This window comes from Styela clava, chromosome 13 (assembly GCF_964204865.1).
Source record: "Styela clava chromosome 13, kaStyClav1.hap1.2, whole genome shotgun sequence".
In the NCBI taxonomy this organism is placed as follows: domain Eukaryota; kingdom Metazoa; phylum Chordata; class Ascidiacea; order Stolidobranchia; family Styelidae; genus Styela; species Styela clava.
Window position 1 is genome coordinate 10,248,793 of NC_135262.1, and position 13,631 is coordinate 10,262,423.

Consider the following 13,631-nt stretch of genomic DNA (forward strand, 5'->3'; position numbering starts at 1 on the left):
TAGAAGAAAATTGATAAGCAAAGTAACTCATTACCAGTTGCTTTAATCGTGTAATTTCCTGGTTTTAAAAATCCTGCTGGAAGTTTCAGACTACGTTTTGTAGCCTCAATATTTACGTCGGAATCCATTGGTATGGAAATACCATCTGTTGTTTCTGCTTCCCAAATGTAACTCAATGTCATTTCTGCCGCTCTTGATGCAGTCATTTTAACGGCTGAGGTTGCGCCAATGCAGATGGGTTTCAGAAACTTGCTTTTCAACTGTTGGCATTAAAAATATGAAAAATAAATGATGTTGTAAATTGAAAAATATAATTATCCATATTAAATTATTTTATATTGTTTATCAATTCACCTACAATTATTTAATTATGCAAATAAATAGTTTATAATCAAATTTATAAAACAACTGACAGCATTTTGGACATAATTTATGACGACTAGTTCTAACACATACTACTAATGACATGTTGTTTCCGTTGATTTAAGGATCATGTAGGCAACTCAAGTAATTAAGTAATTAGAAAATTATTCAATTAGTCATAAACAGATGACTTTGAGCGTTGTGGTTGAGTTTCTCACTTATTGGGTAAAAATAATGGCCTTAATAAAGGTTAGTAGAACTTCCTAACCCTTGATTGCTACGAACTACTGACTCATATAGACTTTCCTAATCATTATTCTGCCTATTTTAATGATTAAATAAAATAATTGGACCATTTGTAATTATTTTTCTGAATCCGGGATACATTATTAATTTTGATTAAATTATATAACATAATCACTTAGTAATTAATTAAACGAGAAAGTAGCAATTTCTAACCTTCAGTGTTATGTCCTGATCAGAAGGCACTTCCAACAATCGATCAGAAATACTCGCTCTAACACTCGAGTAATGTGATCGAATATGGAACGATGATTCTGCCGTTTTGCTTTCTAATCCAAAGTAATTTGTTACTTTCACCAAAATGGTGTAGTTTGCACCGGGCTGCAATTTTCCCTGTAATATAAAAGTCAAGAATTTCGTGATATCCGGGATATTGATAATGGTTAGAATATGAGGGATTCTAGTCTACAAAACCCTAAGTTTAAAATGTTCGTGAATAAATGAAATATGATAATTAGTAGTATATTTACAATACCTATTAGTCAGGATTTGGAGAGGCGAATAACCAGCCATCCCTATTCTGTAACTTTGCGCTGATGGATTCGTATAATGCAAGGATGATGTAGCAATAATGTACATGCGACTAATTACAATATTATGAATTTATTAAGCTAAAGAATGTTGGAATATTCAGAATACAAAATTTCTCGTACATATAAAAAGTTTCAAAATCTTCTTTTCAGAATCAAAAATTCGTGACATGGCTAAATATTTATCAATAAATAGAGACAAACGGCCTTACAAATTTCACCTCGAAATTTTTGAATGATATTCGCTTTCCTCTGGTTCCTTGCGTTTGCTTTGCTAAAAAATCTGTTATCGAATCAGCGGTATTGTTGACAGGATTTTCCTCAACAACAGCCGACCAGTGAAAAGTCAAAGGCCATAAACCAACATTTGGATAAGCTATAACAATCAAATTGGCTTCCTCACATGGCTCAAGAACAACTGGTCCTCTGAGGACAACATCAGGCGGTTTCTGGAATCGAAATAGAGAGTAGTGAAGCATGAGTATAAGGAATTGATAATTGATTCATCTATTTCTAAATTAATTTATTAAAATTCAAATGTGCTTAGATATATCTAAATTCAGGTATATGAAAACAACTAACAGGATGATTAAATTAGTGTCTGAACGTGTTTTAGGAAAGAACCACGTTTTCTCTATACCAGCACAGTCTATTCTATTTATTATACCAAAGTTAGGTTACCATTTTAAGAGGTTTTAATATCGGCACAGTAGTTCTTGGGAATGGTTGTGATGCCCCATCTGAAGATCTTGTGGCAATTGTTCCTTCCTTTATCACAATAGCACCAATACTTGAATCTGAAAAAATAATAATAATATCAAATCTTTGTATAAAGCATAGGACATACACCAGTTTGGACACCAGTTTTTTCCTTAGAATAGCCAAATACGTTCTAAGAAATTACGTTTACCGAATATAAATAAACCGATTATTCGATCAATCAATATTTTTATTGGAGAAAAAAATTATAAGGCACGGGGCAGACACCAATGGGTGTTTCCCGCAGCATTGACTTCCTTGATTACTTCTGTAGCATTTGCTAATCAGAAAGAAATCAACGGTGACTAACGACAAAAATTTTAGCAGACGCTGAGGCACAGCTAAACTGTCAAAATCTTCGACATATTTTGTGTGAGACGATTGCGAATAAAGAATTCTCTGGTCAGAAACACGAAATATTTAACCACACAAAAACAAACATATTATCGGCGAAAGGATTTTTTGTGCTCTGGGAGGGGCTAAACTGAGATCCCATTATGTTTTCCATATTTTTCTAATTTTTTCATTTTCATTGAGTTCCATAACAAAAGTTGCTAACAACGACAATCGATAATTGTAACCATTTATTCCTTTTGTTAGTATTACTATCTTACGCTTACAAAATACATTATACCACGGTGCTGGTCTTTATTATTAAAAGTAATTATCTCGGTCAGCTAGGATTATTATCGTTTTATAACAATACAATTACGCCATAGCAAATGAGTTTCTATAGATTATATTCTTTAAATTATACTTTATATAAAGCCCATAATTCAACTATGACATCACACTGCCTTTATCTTGCCAATTCATTGTGTTCAGGAAACAATTGTTCGCTCACAAATACGAGTCATATGATTTGTCAAAAAACATTGTTTGACCCTTTTTCCTTGCGGAAATAACTACAAATGTATAATTGTACTATATTTGTTTAATTGACGCAACCAATTACGCAAATGTTTTTTTAATACCAAAGCACAAAATGGTATTTGGAGTGATTCTAAAAAAACACATTTTGAATCAGAAGCTTTGTTGTATTCATATTTTAGTGTACGTTTTCAAATTTTTAACTAGCGACCCTTTAAACCAGTTTTGAAAATTTATTCCAGTTTGTCTGACGTGCTATGAAACATTTTCAGTGGTAATTAAACTGGTGTAAAAATAAAACCAGAAAATGTCATCACATTTTACGACATAACGTGTAATTTTACTAAAAAAAATTATTCGGTAAATGAAAAAACAATAGATTATTGTGATTTTACCGTTTCTAAATGACATCCCCAAAACGCTGCAAAATTGTAATTTTATCGAAACATATGAATTAAAATATATCATTTTTATGATATAATTAAATTAAATATCAAATATAATAATTGATAAGCTATTTATAAGAGTGTATATCAGCAGGAAAATTATTCCCATTGTCGTACTTACAATTACAAATTCTTCTGTATCTAATTTCAATTATCATTCAATCACGATATGACAATTATATTATCATTATATGGAAATTATTTTATCAAATAATTAAATTAATTGTGAAATATAATAATTGTAAAGTTAATTTTAACAGTATATTATACTATATATCAACAGGAAAATGATTCCCATTTTTTGTACATTAATTACAATTATCATTCAATCATTACATGATAATTAAAATTATATAAATAGTAATTACTTACTATCGGTTGAGCTTCTTCCGCTGGCAGCAATAGCAACAGGTTTCTTTCCTGGTCGTATTATTAATTTTGATCCTCTAATCATACACCAAGGCTTTTCTCCCAATAGATCAAGATTTTCCTAAATTAACAGAATGACAATAAACATTTTATATTAGGGTCAAGGTAACGCACTCACTCAGAAATAAAATAGTCTGATCTCTGAGTAAAGTTTCGGACGACCACTGAAGTGCCAAGGGCTACTTGACAATTGAATCAGCGGAATTTTATTGTGTATGCTCGTTTTTTGTCATTTTCATGGTGTAAATTCCCATACAAATAAGCATATGTAAATTTCTTCGTGCGCCCGAAAATAAAAATTAACTTCATGAGTAAAGTAATAGAGATTTCGATTTATTGCCGCTGCAATTTACGGATCAATTGGCGTCTGGACGTGATTACATTGCAGTTGAAAACCTTGCTATTCCAAATTTCAATTGGTAAATATTACATGGACGTGGCTTTGCCCAAGATATAATCATGGCAGAAATTTTCAAAGAATGAGGGGGGGATTCTGAAACTCTAAAAAGTGTTTTAAGCTACGACAAATTGCTATGCATAATACAGAAAGATGCTTTGTTTACATTTCAAAAAGGGGGGCGACCCCCAAAACCAACCTCTGGCTACGCCTCTGGTTATAGCGTTAAATTTCGATTTATTTGTACCGTACGTTACACATTCAAAACGGGTAGAAGAAATCGGTAATAATCGGGTAGACGAAATCGTTGTATAGTAAATTTCGACTGTAATTTTACCAACGTTAAAGTATTTGAGCATTTCTTTCTCGTTTTTACTGTGAGTAATTTTTGGTTTTCATATTTTTTTATTGGTATTTTATTTCAATATGTTTCATATGGGGTATAATATCTATAAACCAATTAAATTTAATTTACAAACCTCAAGAGCAACACATCCCGCACCAGGTCCTACTTTTTTGATGAAGCTAATGTCGGTGTCAAAGGTCACGTCAATTTCCGATAAACTTTCACCGAGTCGCGCTTCCAAGATTCCAGGCGCTTTAGCTCTATGGAAACATATTTTATACTTAATAACGAACAACTAACTTTTATAAATATTAGTTATTTATGATTGGTACTTACCAAGTGTACCTGGCAGAGTTTTGATTTAACACAATATTATTACCTGAATTCAAAAGCCAAACCGTCTTCTACGTTACGGGCAATTGCCCAATCAGATGATTTCTCGGCCTCGTATTTAGGAATCACGTGGATTCGAATTTTCGTTGGTGTCGTCACGTTAGGAAAAGTACATCTGACTTGAGTGTCACTCACATATCTGAAAATGATCAATTGTACAGAATATTTACTTTTTATATTTGATTACAGTGACAATTTTCGCCCTCCCACAAAAAAAACGCCACTGAGCAAAACAATTAGTAATTAGTAATCATCCAACTAGGGTTAGGCTGAGGGCTAGGAATGCAAATTGCAAATAATTACTAATTTGGTATTTTAAAACATGGCTGGGTGTTTCTCCCAAATCTCACATTTTTATTGGTAGCGGGGCTTTGTACAAAAGATCCTAATTTGCATCATCATTTAGAGAGATCAAAAATAGTTTTAGATCTTCTCGGCTGCAAAAAGCTGAGCCTTTGTTATCAAGGAAATTTGCGCTCGTGACTTTTACATGTATCAGTACTCTTTTCGCTTTTACTTGAGTGCTGAGAACCTCATCTGGTGCCAATTCAAAGATTGGCCAAATCCGGCCCGTTGGGTAATTCAATCTGGCCCGCATGATGCTGCCACAACCAAACTAAAACCCAATGTTTGATGCTTTTGCTAAAAAATAGATCGAGGAATATGTTGAGATCGATATTAAACTTAATTCGGCTTATTGTTTGCTTTGCCACTTTTGCTTTTGTAACACTGTGAATATTGTTTTTAAATTGTAACTTTTTACGTCACACTTACGTGGCCCGCCAGTCTAGGTGGGCAAAAGTTTTGGCCCCTGGTCCAAAAACCTTGACAACCCCTGATAGAATATGTTATATATGACTCACGTTGTTGGCGTTTTGATAACTTGCAACTTCTTCAGTTTCACTGCAGATTTGGACGAACCATGCGACACGTAGACGTAACGTGGTGCGACGCACATTAGTTCATCTTTAGACGGAAAGTCTTCACCTGTGATTGTGACGTCACCGCCACCTTGACTGACTTCAAAGTACAGTGGCTCGATGGATTTCAGTGACCAAGGGTTAAGATCGCGTACCATGAAGGGAACCATATACCTAGCCGTGCTGGAATATCTAGCAAAAAATAATAAGAAAATGGTGAAATTAGAAAAATTTTGCCGTTATTGAATATACATATATCATATCATGTAATTCAAATACCCGTCTTCGCTTGACGAACACGAAATATTCCATTTAGTAAATTTCACTTCATCCGGAAAAAGAGAAGTTGAATTCACCTTGATGGCAATACCGTGAACTATAACAGAAAAAGCGAAAAATGAATAAATTAATGTGAATTTGATAGTAACATACAGTTTTAAAAAATTGAACTGAGGACTGAATAGTAGGTTTTCTGAAAAAAAAGGAAATGAAGGACTATCACAAACAAGTTCTAACTAGTGAATAAGATATAAATTAGATAGTTCGAGTTCGAATCCTTGTCATTTCAACGATCCATCTATATTTAAAAAAGGAAGGGGTGAACCAACTCAAAAACAGAACAGAATTCTGTTGATTGCGAAATTGTAAACAGACGACAAACCGAATGACATTTGAATACAAGTGAAAGTTATGAAATTTTTCTATTACCTAGGATGAAAGGTTATTTATTGTAGGTGAATGAATGACCTCATTAAAACTATTGTGAGTCAATGCACGTACTAAATTGCATAAAATTTGAATGTTTCGACAGTTACAAAATTAGATTATCTTAGATAATCAGAAAATTTAAATATCAGACATACAAGATTATAATTATTTACGTCATACATTTACGTTAACGGTATACGTCTTGCGTCATTAAAACAACAGACGCATACGTTTTACGTCAGATATAAAAGTTGATAGTGGTAAAAAGACTTGTGTTTGTATACGTTCTCAACTTATTGACCTTTTCCGGAAGTTAGTGAAACACGGAAGTAGGGCCTAAAGCGAAAACGATTTTAGCTTTGTAATACAATATACGCATGTATTAACGCAATGCCCCTATAGAATGAATTTTTGCATTTTGTATACACTATACATCCAAACATAATAAGCATACGAATAACGTTTTCAATTGGCCTGGGAAGTGAGCGAATTGAGTTGGAGTTTCTCGCTTTCCGGGTACTGAAGTTGGATCCAGAGTCGTGGTTTCAAATTTTCAAATAGCTAGAGTAAAAATAGTTGAATTCCCGGAGACCGGAGTATCATGTCATTGTCGGAGTCGGAATTGTTAACGAAAACTTACAAGAACACTGAAGTTTTTAGGGTTTAAATTTTGTCATTCTGGAACTGTGAGCTGTAGTCGGAGTCAAAATTTTTGTGAATCCGTATGAAATATGGAGTCAAAATTCATTAGTATTATGTCAGAGTCGAAATTTTAGTCATTCAAAAGTGAAAGTCAGTTACCAGATTTTTCAACAAAAACTTATATCAACACCAAAGATTTTATAGTCCAAATTTTGTCATTTCGGAACTGTGACCTGAATTTTCTGCAAATCCGGACTAAACCATATCCGACTGATTACTACTTCAACTTACCTGTTTTACCATCGTCCTTTTTAACACTGATGGTTCTTTGTTCTCTGGTGATCGCATATTCACCTAGTTGTACGACTTTACCGTTTTGTACTAGTTGGTGCAAAGAGCATGTAGCCTTTTCGTAAGTGTCAAAATAACCCGTTATTGCAAACTTTATGACGTCATCAATTTTGCGAACGACCAAAACTGGAGGAATTGTCCCGTCTATCAAATAGACTTTACCACACCCTGTTACCGAAAAAGTTGATATCAGTTCAGATTTAGGATAACATTGTAAATGTAACGTTAGACTTGGATGCCAGTTCCCTAGCGTTTATCTGTGATATAGAGTTTATGATGAGTGCAGTTTCACATTTGTAAGTTCAGCAGGTACTAATATACAACCTCGAGCTTTTGCTCATATTTTCAACTCTCATATTATGACATGTTACATATACTGTAACCCCATAGCAAAATAGTGATTTTACGACATAAAAATGATCTGATAATTGTACAACAAAATGATATCACTTGCGTGATTCAAAACTGAAAATAAAAAATAAAACGAAAAAACTAATGAAAGGCATTTTTTAAATACCTTTATCAAAAGTTGTATCGTTTTCAAGTTTACAGTCTCCACATCTATCCAGTTTTTTCGGGCTGTTTAAGATTCCATCACAACCAATACATTTGGTATTATCTCCGCCACAAACACCACACTTGTCAATAATTTTGGTTTTATCAACCAAGACTTCAGCCAAACTACGGTTTTCAAATCGACAAGCGCCACATCTGAAAACAATAAAAACATGCAAAATTTGAAATCATTATTAAGGAATTTGTATATTGCCGTATAAAATATTTTTATGAATGTAAACGGGGGCTGATAAATTAATTTTTATATTTCAGTGTTTTCAATGAACTTTTTGTTTATTTAACCTTACAGCACACATGTCGTACACATGCTTCGTTGTTGTTGTTGTTGAGAGAAATTAATTTTATCCAAGGCTATGGCCCAAACAATTTCACATTTTCAAAATTAAAGAAAACATAAGACTTAAATTTTTCTGTTTTATGCTAATTCATGGGAACGTTTTTTATTATAAATATGGGAACACTATACTACGCGCCAAGCTTGTCCGCCTACGTCACGCTGTCCCTCGATGTTTTAGAAAATTCAGTTCTCAGCTACCGGTAGCGACGCGCTACATTTATATTTCAGAGTTGTTGTCTTGTTTTGATTTACAATTCCTATACTGCGAATAGTAGTACAACGATATCATACTTACCGATCTATATATGCTTTTCCATGGCAAATCCCTGTGCAATCCTTAATATTTTTAGCCTCTTTACCCCTAAATTGAACAAAAAAATGTATGAATTTTAGCATGTGTGGATCCTAACGACAGGAATGAATTTTCTGTAGTGGGCATGATTTGATGATTTCTACCTATTCCTTAGCTTAGTGAATAATAGCGCTTATCAAATAGAAATCCTACTATAGAAGAAATCCACTCGGTAGAGTTGGTGTTATAAATATCTTTGCCAAGAAACAATTTAGTGTGTTTAAGCAAACATGATAGAATAGCAGAAACGATTAACCATGTGATGTTGTTCATCTATGAAAAAATGACTTTATTTTTTAAACAGATTACCTCTTTTGACAGAAGTTACAATCATCGTAATAACTTGTATTGAAGCAGCTATTCGCACAGTCAAGTTTCGTTGGTTTCCTGCGTGTTCCACCACCAACACATTTTCTGCACTGATCAATATAGGCAGCTGAAAGGAGAAAAGCAACCACGTTAAATTTTTAGATATTATTATCATTTTAAAGTCAACATGATGCATTTTTATAGCATTAACTTACTTCCGTTTATATCACCATTGCAATCAACGCAACTCTTTCCGTTTCCCCCGCAAACTCCACATCGATCTGTTAATACTTTCATCGATGATCGTTTGCCATCACAGCCCAATCTTTCTATGCTAAGCTTCACTCTTTCTTCACTCAATAGTTTCGTAAAATCAAGAACTTGGTTTTGATCATAAGGTGCCTTCACGAAAGAATAATACGTTGTGCTATTTTGTGAATGTTCAGAACTATCAGCCTAATTGAATATGGTGAGGACTTGTGATGAGGCGATTCATATACATTGTTGCCAGCTTTCTCGGTTGTGTTTGGTGATTGAATTTGATTTGCAATAACAAATGCATTTAATTTTGCACAAATTTGAAATAGTTCTAGGGTTCTATGTCTGAAATGCTATTTCTGTTAGCTTGCTAGCCAATGTGACTCATATTTAAGTGCATGGACACAAATTTGTTAATATTAGTACTGGGAGGGTAGGTAACACATGTGAATTGGGGACTGGTAACAGTGCTGAGTTTTGTGAATCAGAGACATCCACCTGGAAATTCAATAGCGTAAAAGGATAATTTCGGCGCTAAATATTCCAAACAACAGCGGATTCTATTACTTTGAAATATCTTAAACTTTGAAGTACATACCGCAAAAACACAGATTAAAATAATAAAAAAAAATAATGCAGAATGTTGGAATACTACTACGAGGCATACATATTACTCGAGTTAAAAAATTAAAAAGTTTAGTCGCACACTTACGTCTATATCACAATTAGGGTCAAGCTTGTAGGTACCAGTAACAACTATGGCTCCAGCATTCTCCAGCACTGATTTGGCTTTCGCATAAAAAGTGTCATTGGCCATAACATAGCCATCTGGTTTAGATATTTTGAACAATGACAAATCAATAACAGTATTTAACCAAGCTTCTGAAGACTTCCAGAAATAGTCTAATTTGTCCGGTATAAATTTCAACCTAGTTTCAGTCGATAGGAGAATAATTTTGGCGGTGGTTCCAGCTTTATAAAAGCATTCTGTGAAAATATAAATAGCAAAGATTAAATGCCGGTTCATATCAAGCGTATAACAACAATTTAATGAAGGAAGATCAATAATTTGAAGTGAGCTCATGAAGTTTGAAAACCACAGGCATTGACAATGGACGAGATGGCGAGAGATCGATCATGATATCTTTTACTAGGACTAGAACACAACAGTTATGAAACCTATACATCAAGCAATGAATATTAGGATAGCACAAACGTTCTGCTTAAATGTGTATATATGCAAGTTAGTTAAAGGTTTTAAATATTACCTGTATTGTCAATAATTTGTCTTCTATTTCGAGTTGCAGGTTTTTCTACGCCAAATGCATTGATAAGGCTCGTCCATTTTTGACATGTTTCACAATGGAATTGCCATTGGCCTGAAAATATATAAAAATTGATGCCATCTGACAGCTGTGGATTATGAAAAAGGGAATCTGTTTCTTCGTTTATTTGCGTATATATACCTATTTTGCTTGTTGTTGGCTTGGCCAATGCTAAACCTATAATTGCTCCGTCTTCGTCGCCTCCCGACATGATTGACGTAACGACATCCCCAACTTTGAAGCCTGCATAATCACGTAGGTTGAAGGGAACGGCGGGAAGTCGATAGTGCTTTGGTAGAGTCAACACAATTTTTTTTGCAACGCCTGAAATCTGTATATATATGAATAAAAGTAATGAATAAAAATGAAGGAATGTGTGAAATTTTCACGTATAATCTTAATTCTTAGCTCACGCATATCTTACGCAAAATACGTGAAACTAATTTGACTTATCCAGCAAAATACGTGAATGCGTAACATCACCCCAATAGCACAAATCAATGTATTAGGCATGTGGTTTTGAAGTTATTTCAGTTTTACATTTTTAAAATTTAATGTCAATATAAGTGCACATGACTACCAGTCATACAAGTTTATTTCCTACAGTATACAAAACAGTTTTATGACCGATACCATTGTTATGCATTGTGGATTCATACACACGACAAGCATGATTCATTGATGTATGATGATAAAGAAACGAGCACAACGATGAATCATGCTTAACAAAGAATGCTTTGGAGTAATTCGGTACAAAATGTTAATGTTAATTGAGTTTAGAAAACACAATTTTAATTTTAGTTTCAAAGATAGCAATACCTTTATTTTTAATGTAACCATGTTCTTGTCATCAAGTTTTATCATCAAATCCTTTATTCCTGGTTGGAATCCACTTCGAACGGTGATTTTGATTTGTCCAGCAAGACTAACAGCGCCAATTCTTGGAGTATAAAGTTTCCAAGCCGATATTTTATTATCCTGCAGCGTTTTTGATCAGATTAAAAGTCAAGCATTAAAATAGCAATCACTATTCATATTGTAGAAGCAAAATGGAAAAAAGGGTGTATTTTAGTGTGCAAACACTTGGAAATAGGGAATAAGATTTGAAATTGAAGAAAAAGGTCAGAATATTTCACCTGTGATTGCTATCTTACTTCTAAGTAATGCAAAAGTGGGAAGCAACAAAACTTGAATAAATCGGTAAAATAATTGTAAAACAACAAATAGTGGATATTTCGATGAATTGGCTCTTAGTAGGCCCACCTATATTTCTTATTTTGAAAAATGTGATTTTCTGGAGCAACACAATTTGTATCATATGCTTCTCAATTATTTATAAAAGAGGGTACTTAGACGTAGTCTACCGTTCTTTTGCAAAATAGGAAAGGTCTTTTGGTCTGACGATTCTAAAATGTCGTATTTATGGCATTGACTACACAATGCTAACTATAATGTCAGTTTGTGATATGGAAAGTAATTTACCTTATACTCAATCTTTAGGTCACTTGTAAGAATCTTCTCACTAATTAGAATTTTTATTCGAGGCAAATTCACAACACGATCAATAATCGAATTTAAGAATCGACCAAATGGAAGGTACATCGAAATACCGAATTCTTTCAACGATTCAAACACTGACCAAAACAGAAAAAATTACATAAATGACGAGTGTGATCTTGTGGTTCACAGGGTGTATACAACAACACAGAGTATGATGTAAATAGAGCTTATTCGCAAAAGTTGAGTTTTAAATAAAAGTGGATTTTATGATGTATCTATATATGTTTATTTGCTCAAATAGTTAAACATTATAACAGAGACGGAATACATGTTCAAGACCTCACTGGCCTGAGTTGTGCTACATGTACCCTTCACAAGTATAATACCAGTTTAGGACTTATACGTTATATAATATAACTATACACATACATGTATACCAAAAGCACGATCGCAGAGAATTTAGCGAGTTTGCAAACTTTTTTACATATTCGAATGTTACACGATTTTAAATGCAAGTTTGTTCAAAACTATCAGAAGAGGAAAGATAAAAATCAGACTGCCACGACACGAGATAAAATATAATATCGGCAGATACTGTCATTGATTTACAGTAATATGAAATATAATGTAATAATCAAACCTTTTGAGCCAACAATTTCGTTAATTTCAATAAAGTCTCGCAAATTCATCAAAGCTCCTGTGCTTGCCTTGAAATCGTAGAAGTTCGAAACTTTTTTCAAAGTAAACGTCAATTGTTTGGCATCGATTTTTGATGGTAAAGACAGTGCAATCAAATTTTTCACTGAAATGAAGTAAAATATGAATATTATCTTCTCCATAACTATGGCCATGTGTGTCTGAGGACCAAACCATTACGTTATTATCAAAATACAAAATGACTCTTTAGCTAAAGGCTTCTAAGCGAAACAATAAACAAATCTGTTCGTGATGCCATGGACCAATGACTGGCCTCCTTTTTAGAAAGAATGACATGAAGGCCACACTTGTATCTAGACCTCGAATATTAGCAACCTAGTTTATGAGCAATTCACATTTGATGAAAAATTTAAGAGACATGTTTCAAATATTTTATACACATGGTCCAAAAAGTAAAATTTGTCAATAAACCAAATTAACCTTCAATTTTTTCTTAAAATATCGCACAAGGATATTGTAGAATTCATGTCTTTATAGACAAAAGTTGTTCCACTTGCTGTACAAAAATCGGCAATTACAAATAAATTATTTCTCGAAATTGTATATTACCAAAGATTTCTGTCTAAAACAGATGACGGACAACTTTCAAAAAATTATAAAAACAGCAGTTTTTATTTTTATCTTTTTTGTGATTGATAAACTTTGTTAACATCTTCCTCACCTTTTGACAATTCTTCAAATGAATTGTTGTAGTTATTTGCCGGTGCAACGGCTAACACTCCGATACCAATAGAATTTCCTTTGGTGAGTAAACGTAACGAAGCTTCGGAGCTGAACGTATCTGTAAATGAAACAAATTG

At 33.4% G+C, this 13,631-nt stretch overlaps 1 protein-coding gene across 1 annotated transcript in view; it reads right to left on the reverse strand.

Moving 5' to 3' along the window:
- The window catches only part of LOC120333377 (uncharacterized), a 31,691-nt gene that overhangs the window by 13,468 nt on the left and 4,592 nt on the right, over positions 1 to 13,631 (reverse strand). Inside the window, exons 5-25 of the mRNA XM_039400785.2 lie at positions 13,493 to 13,612; positions 12,755 to 12,916; positions 12,097 to 12,248; positions 11,434 to 11,592; positions 10,756 to 10,945; positions 10,558 to 10,668; positions 10,002 to 10,276; positions 9,247 to 9,433; positions 9,032 to 9,158; positions 8,666 to 8,731; positions 7,975 to 8,168; positions 7,398 to 7,625; positions 6,036 to 6,132; positions 5,700 to 5,948; positions 4,823 to 4,975; positions 4,577 to 4,703; positions 3,644 to 3,761; positions 1,878 to 1,993; positions 1,418 to 1,645; positions 823 to 999; positions 35 to 260 (exon numbers count right to left, since the gene is read on the reverse strand). Of these exons, the coding sequence (XP_039256719.2) occupies positions 35 to 260; positions 823 to 999; positions 1,418 to 1,645; positions 1,878 to 1,993; positions 3,644 to 3,761; positions 4,577 to 4,703; positions 4,823 to 4,975; positions 5,700 to 5,948; positions 6,036 to 6,132; positions 7,398 to 7,625; positions 7,975 to 8,168; positions 8,666 to 8,731; positions 9,032 to 9,158; positions 9,247 to 9,433; positions 10,002 to 10,276; positions 10,558 to 10,668; positions 10,756 to 10,945; positions 11,434 to 11,592; positions 12,097 to 12,248; positions 12,755 to 12,916; positions 13,493 to 13,612 (3,462 nt within the window). The remainder of the gene's footprint in view (positions 1 to 34; positions 261 to 822; positions 1,000 to 1,417; positions 1,646 to 1,877; positions 1,994 to 3,643; positions 3,762 to 4,576; positions 4,704 to 4,822; positions 4,976 to 5,699; positions 5,949 to 6,035; positions 6,133 to 7,397; positions 7,626 to 7,974; positions 8,169 to 8,665; positions 8,732 to 9,031; positions 9,159 to 9,246; positions 9,434 to 10,001; positions 10,277 to 10,557; positions 10,669 to 10,755; positions 10,946 to 11,433; positions 11,593 to 12,096; positions 12,249 to 12,754; positions 12,917 to 13,492; positions 13,613 to 13,631) is intronic.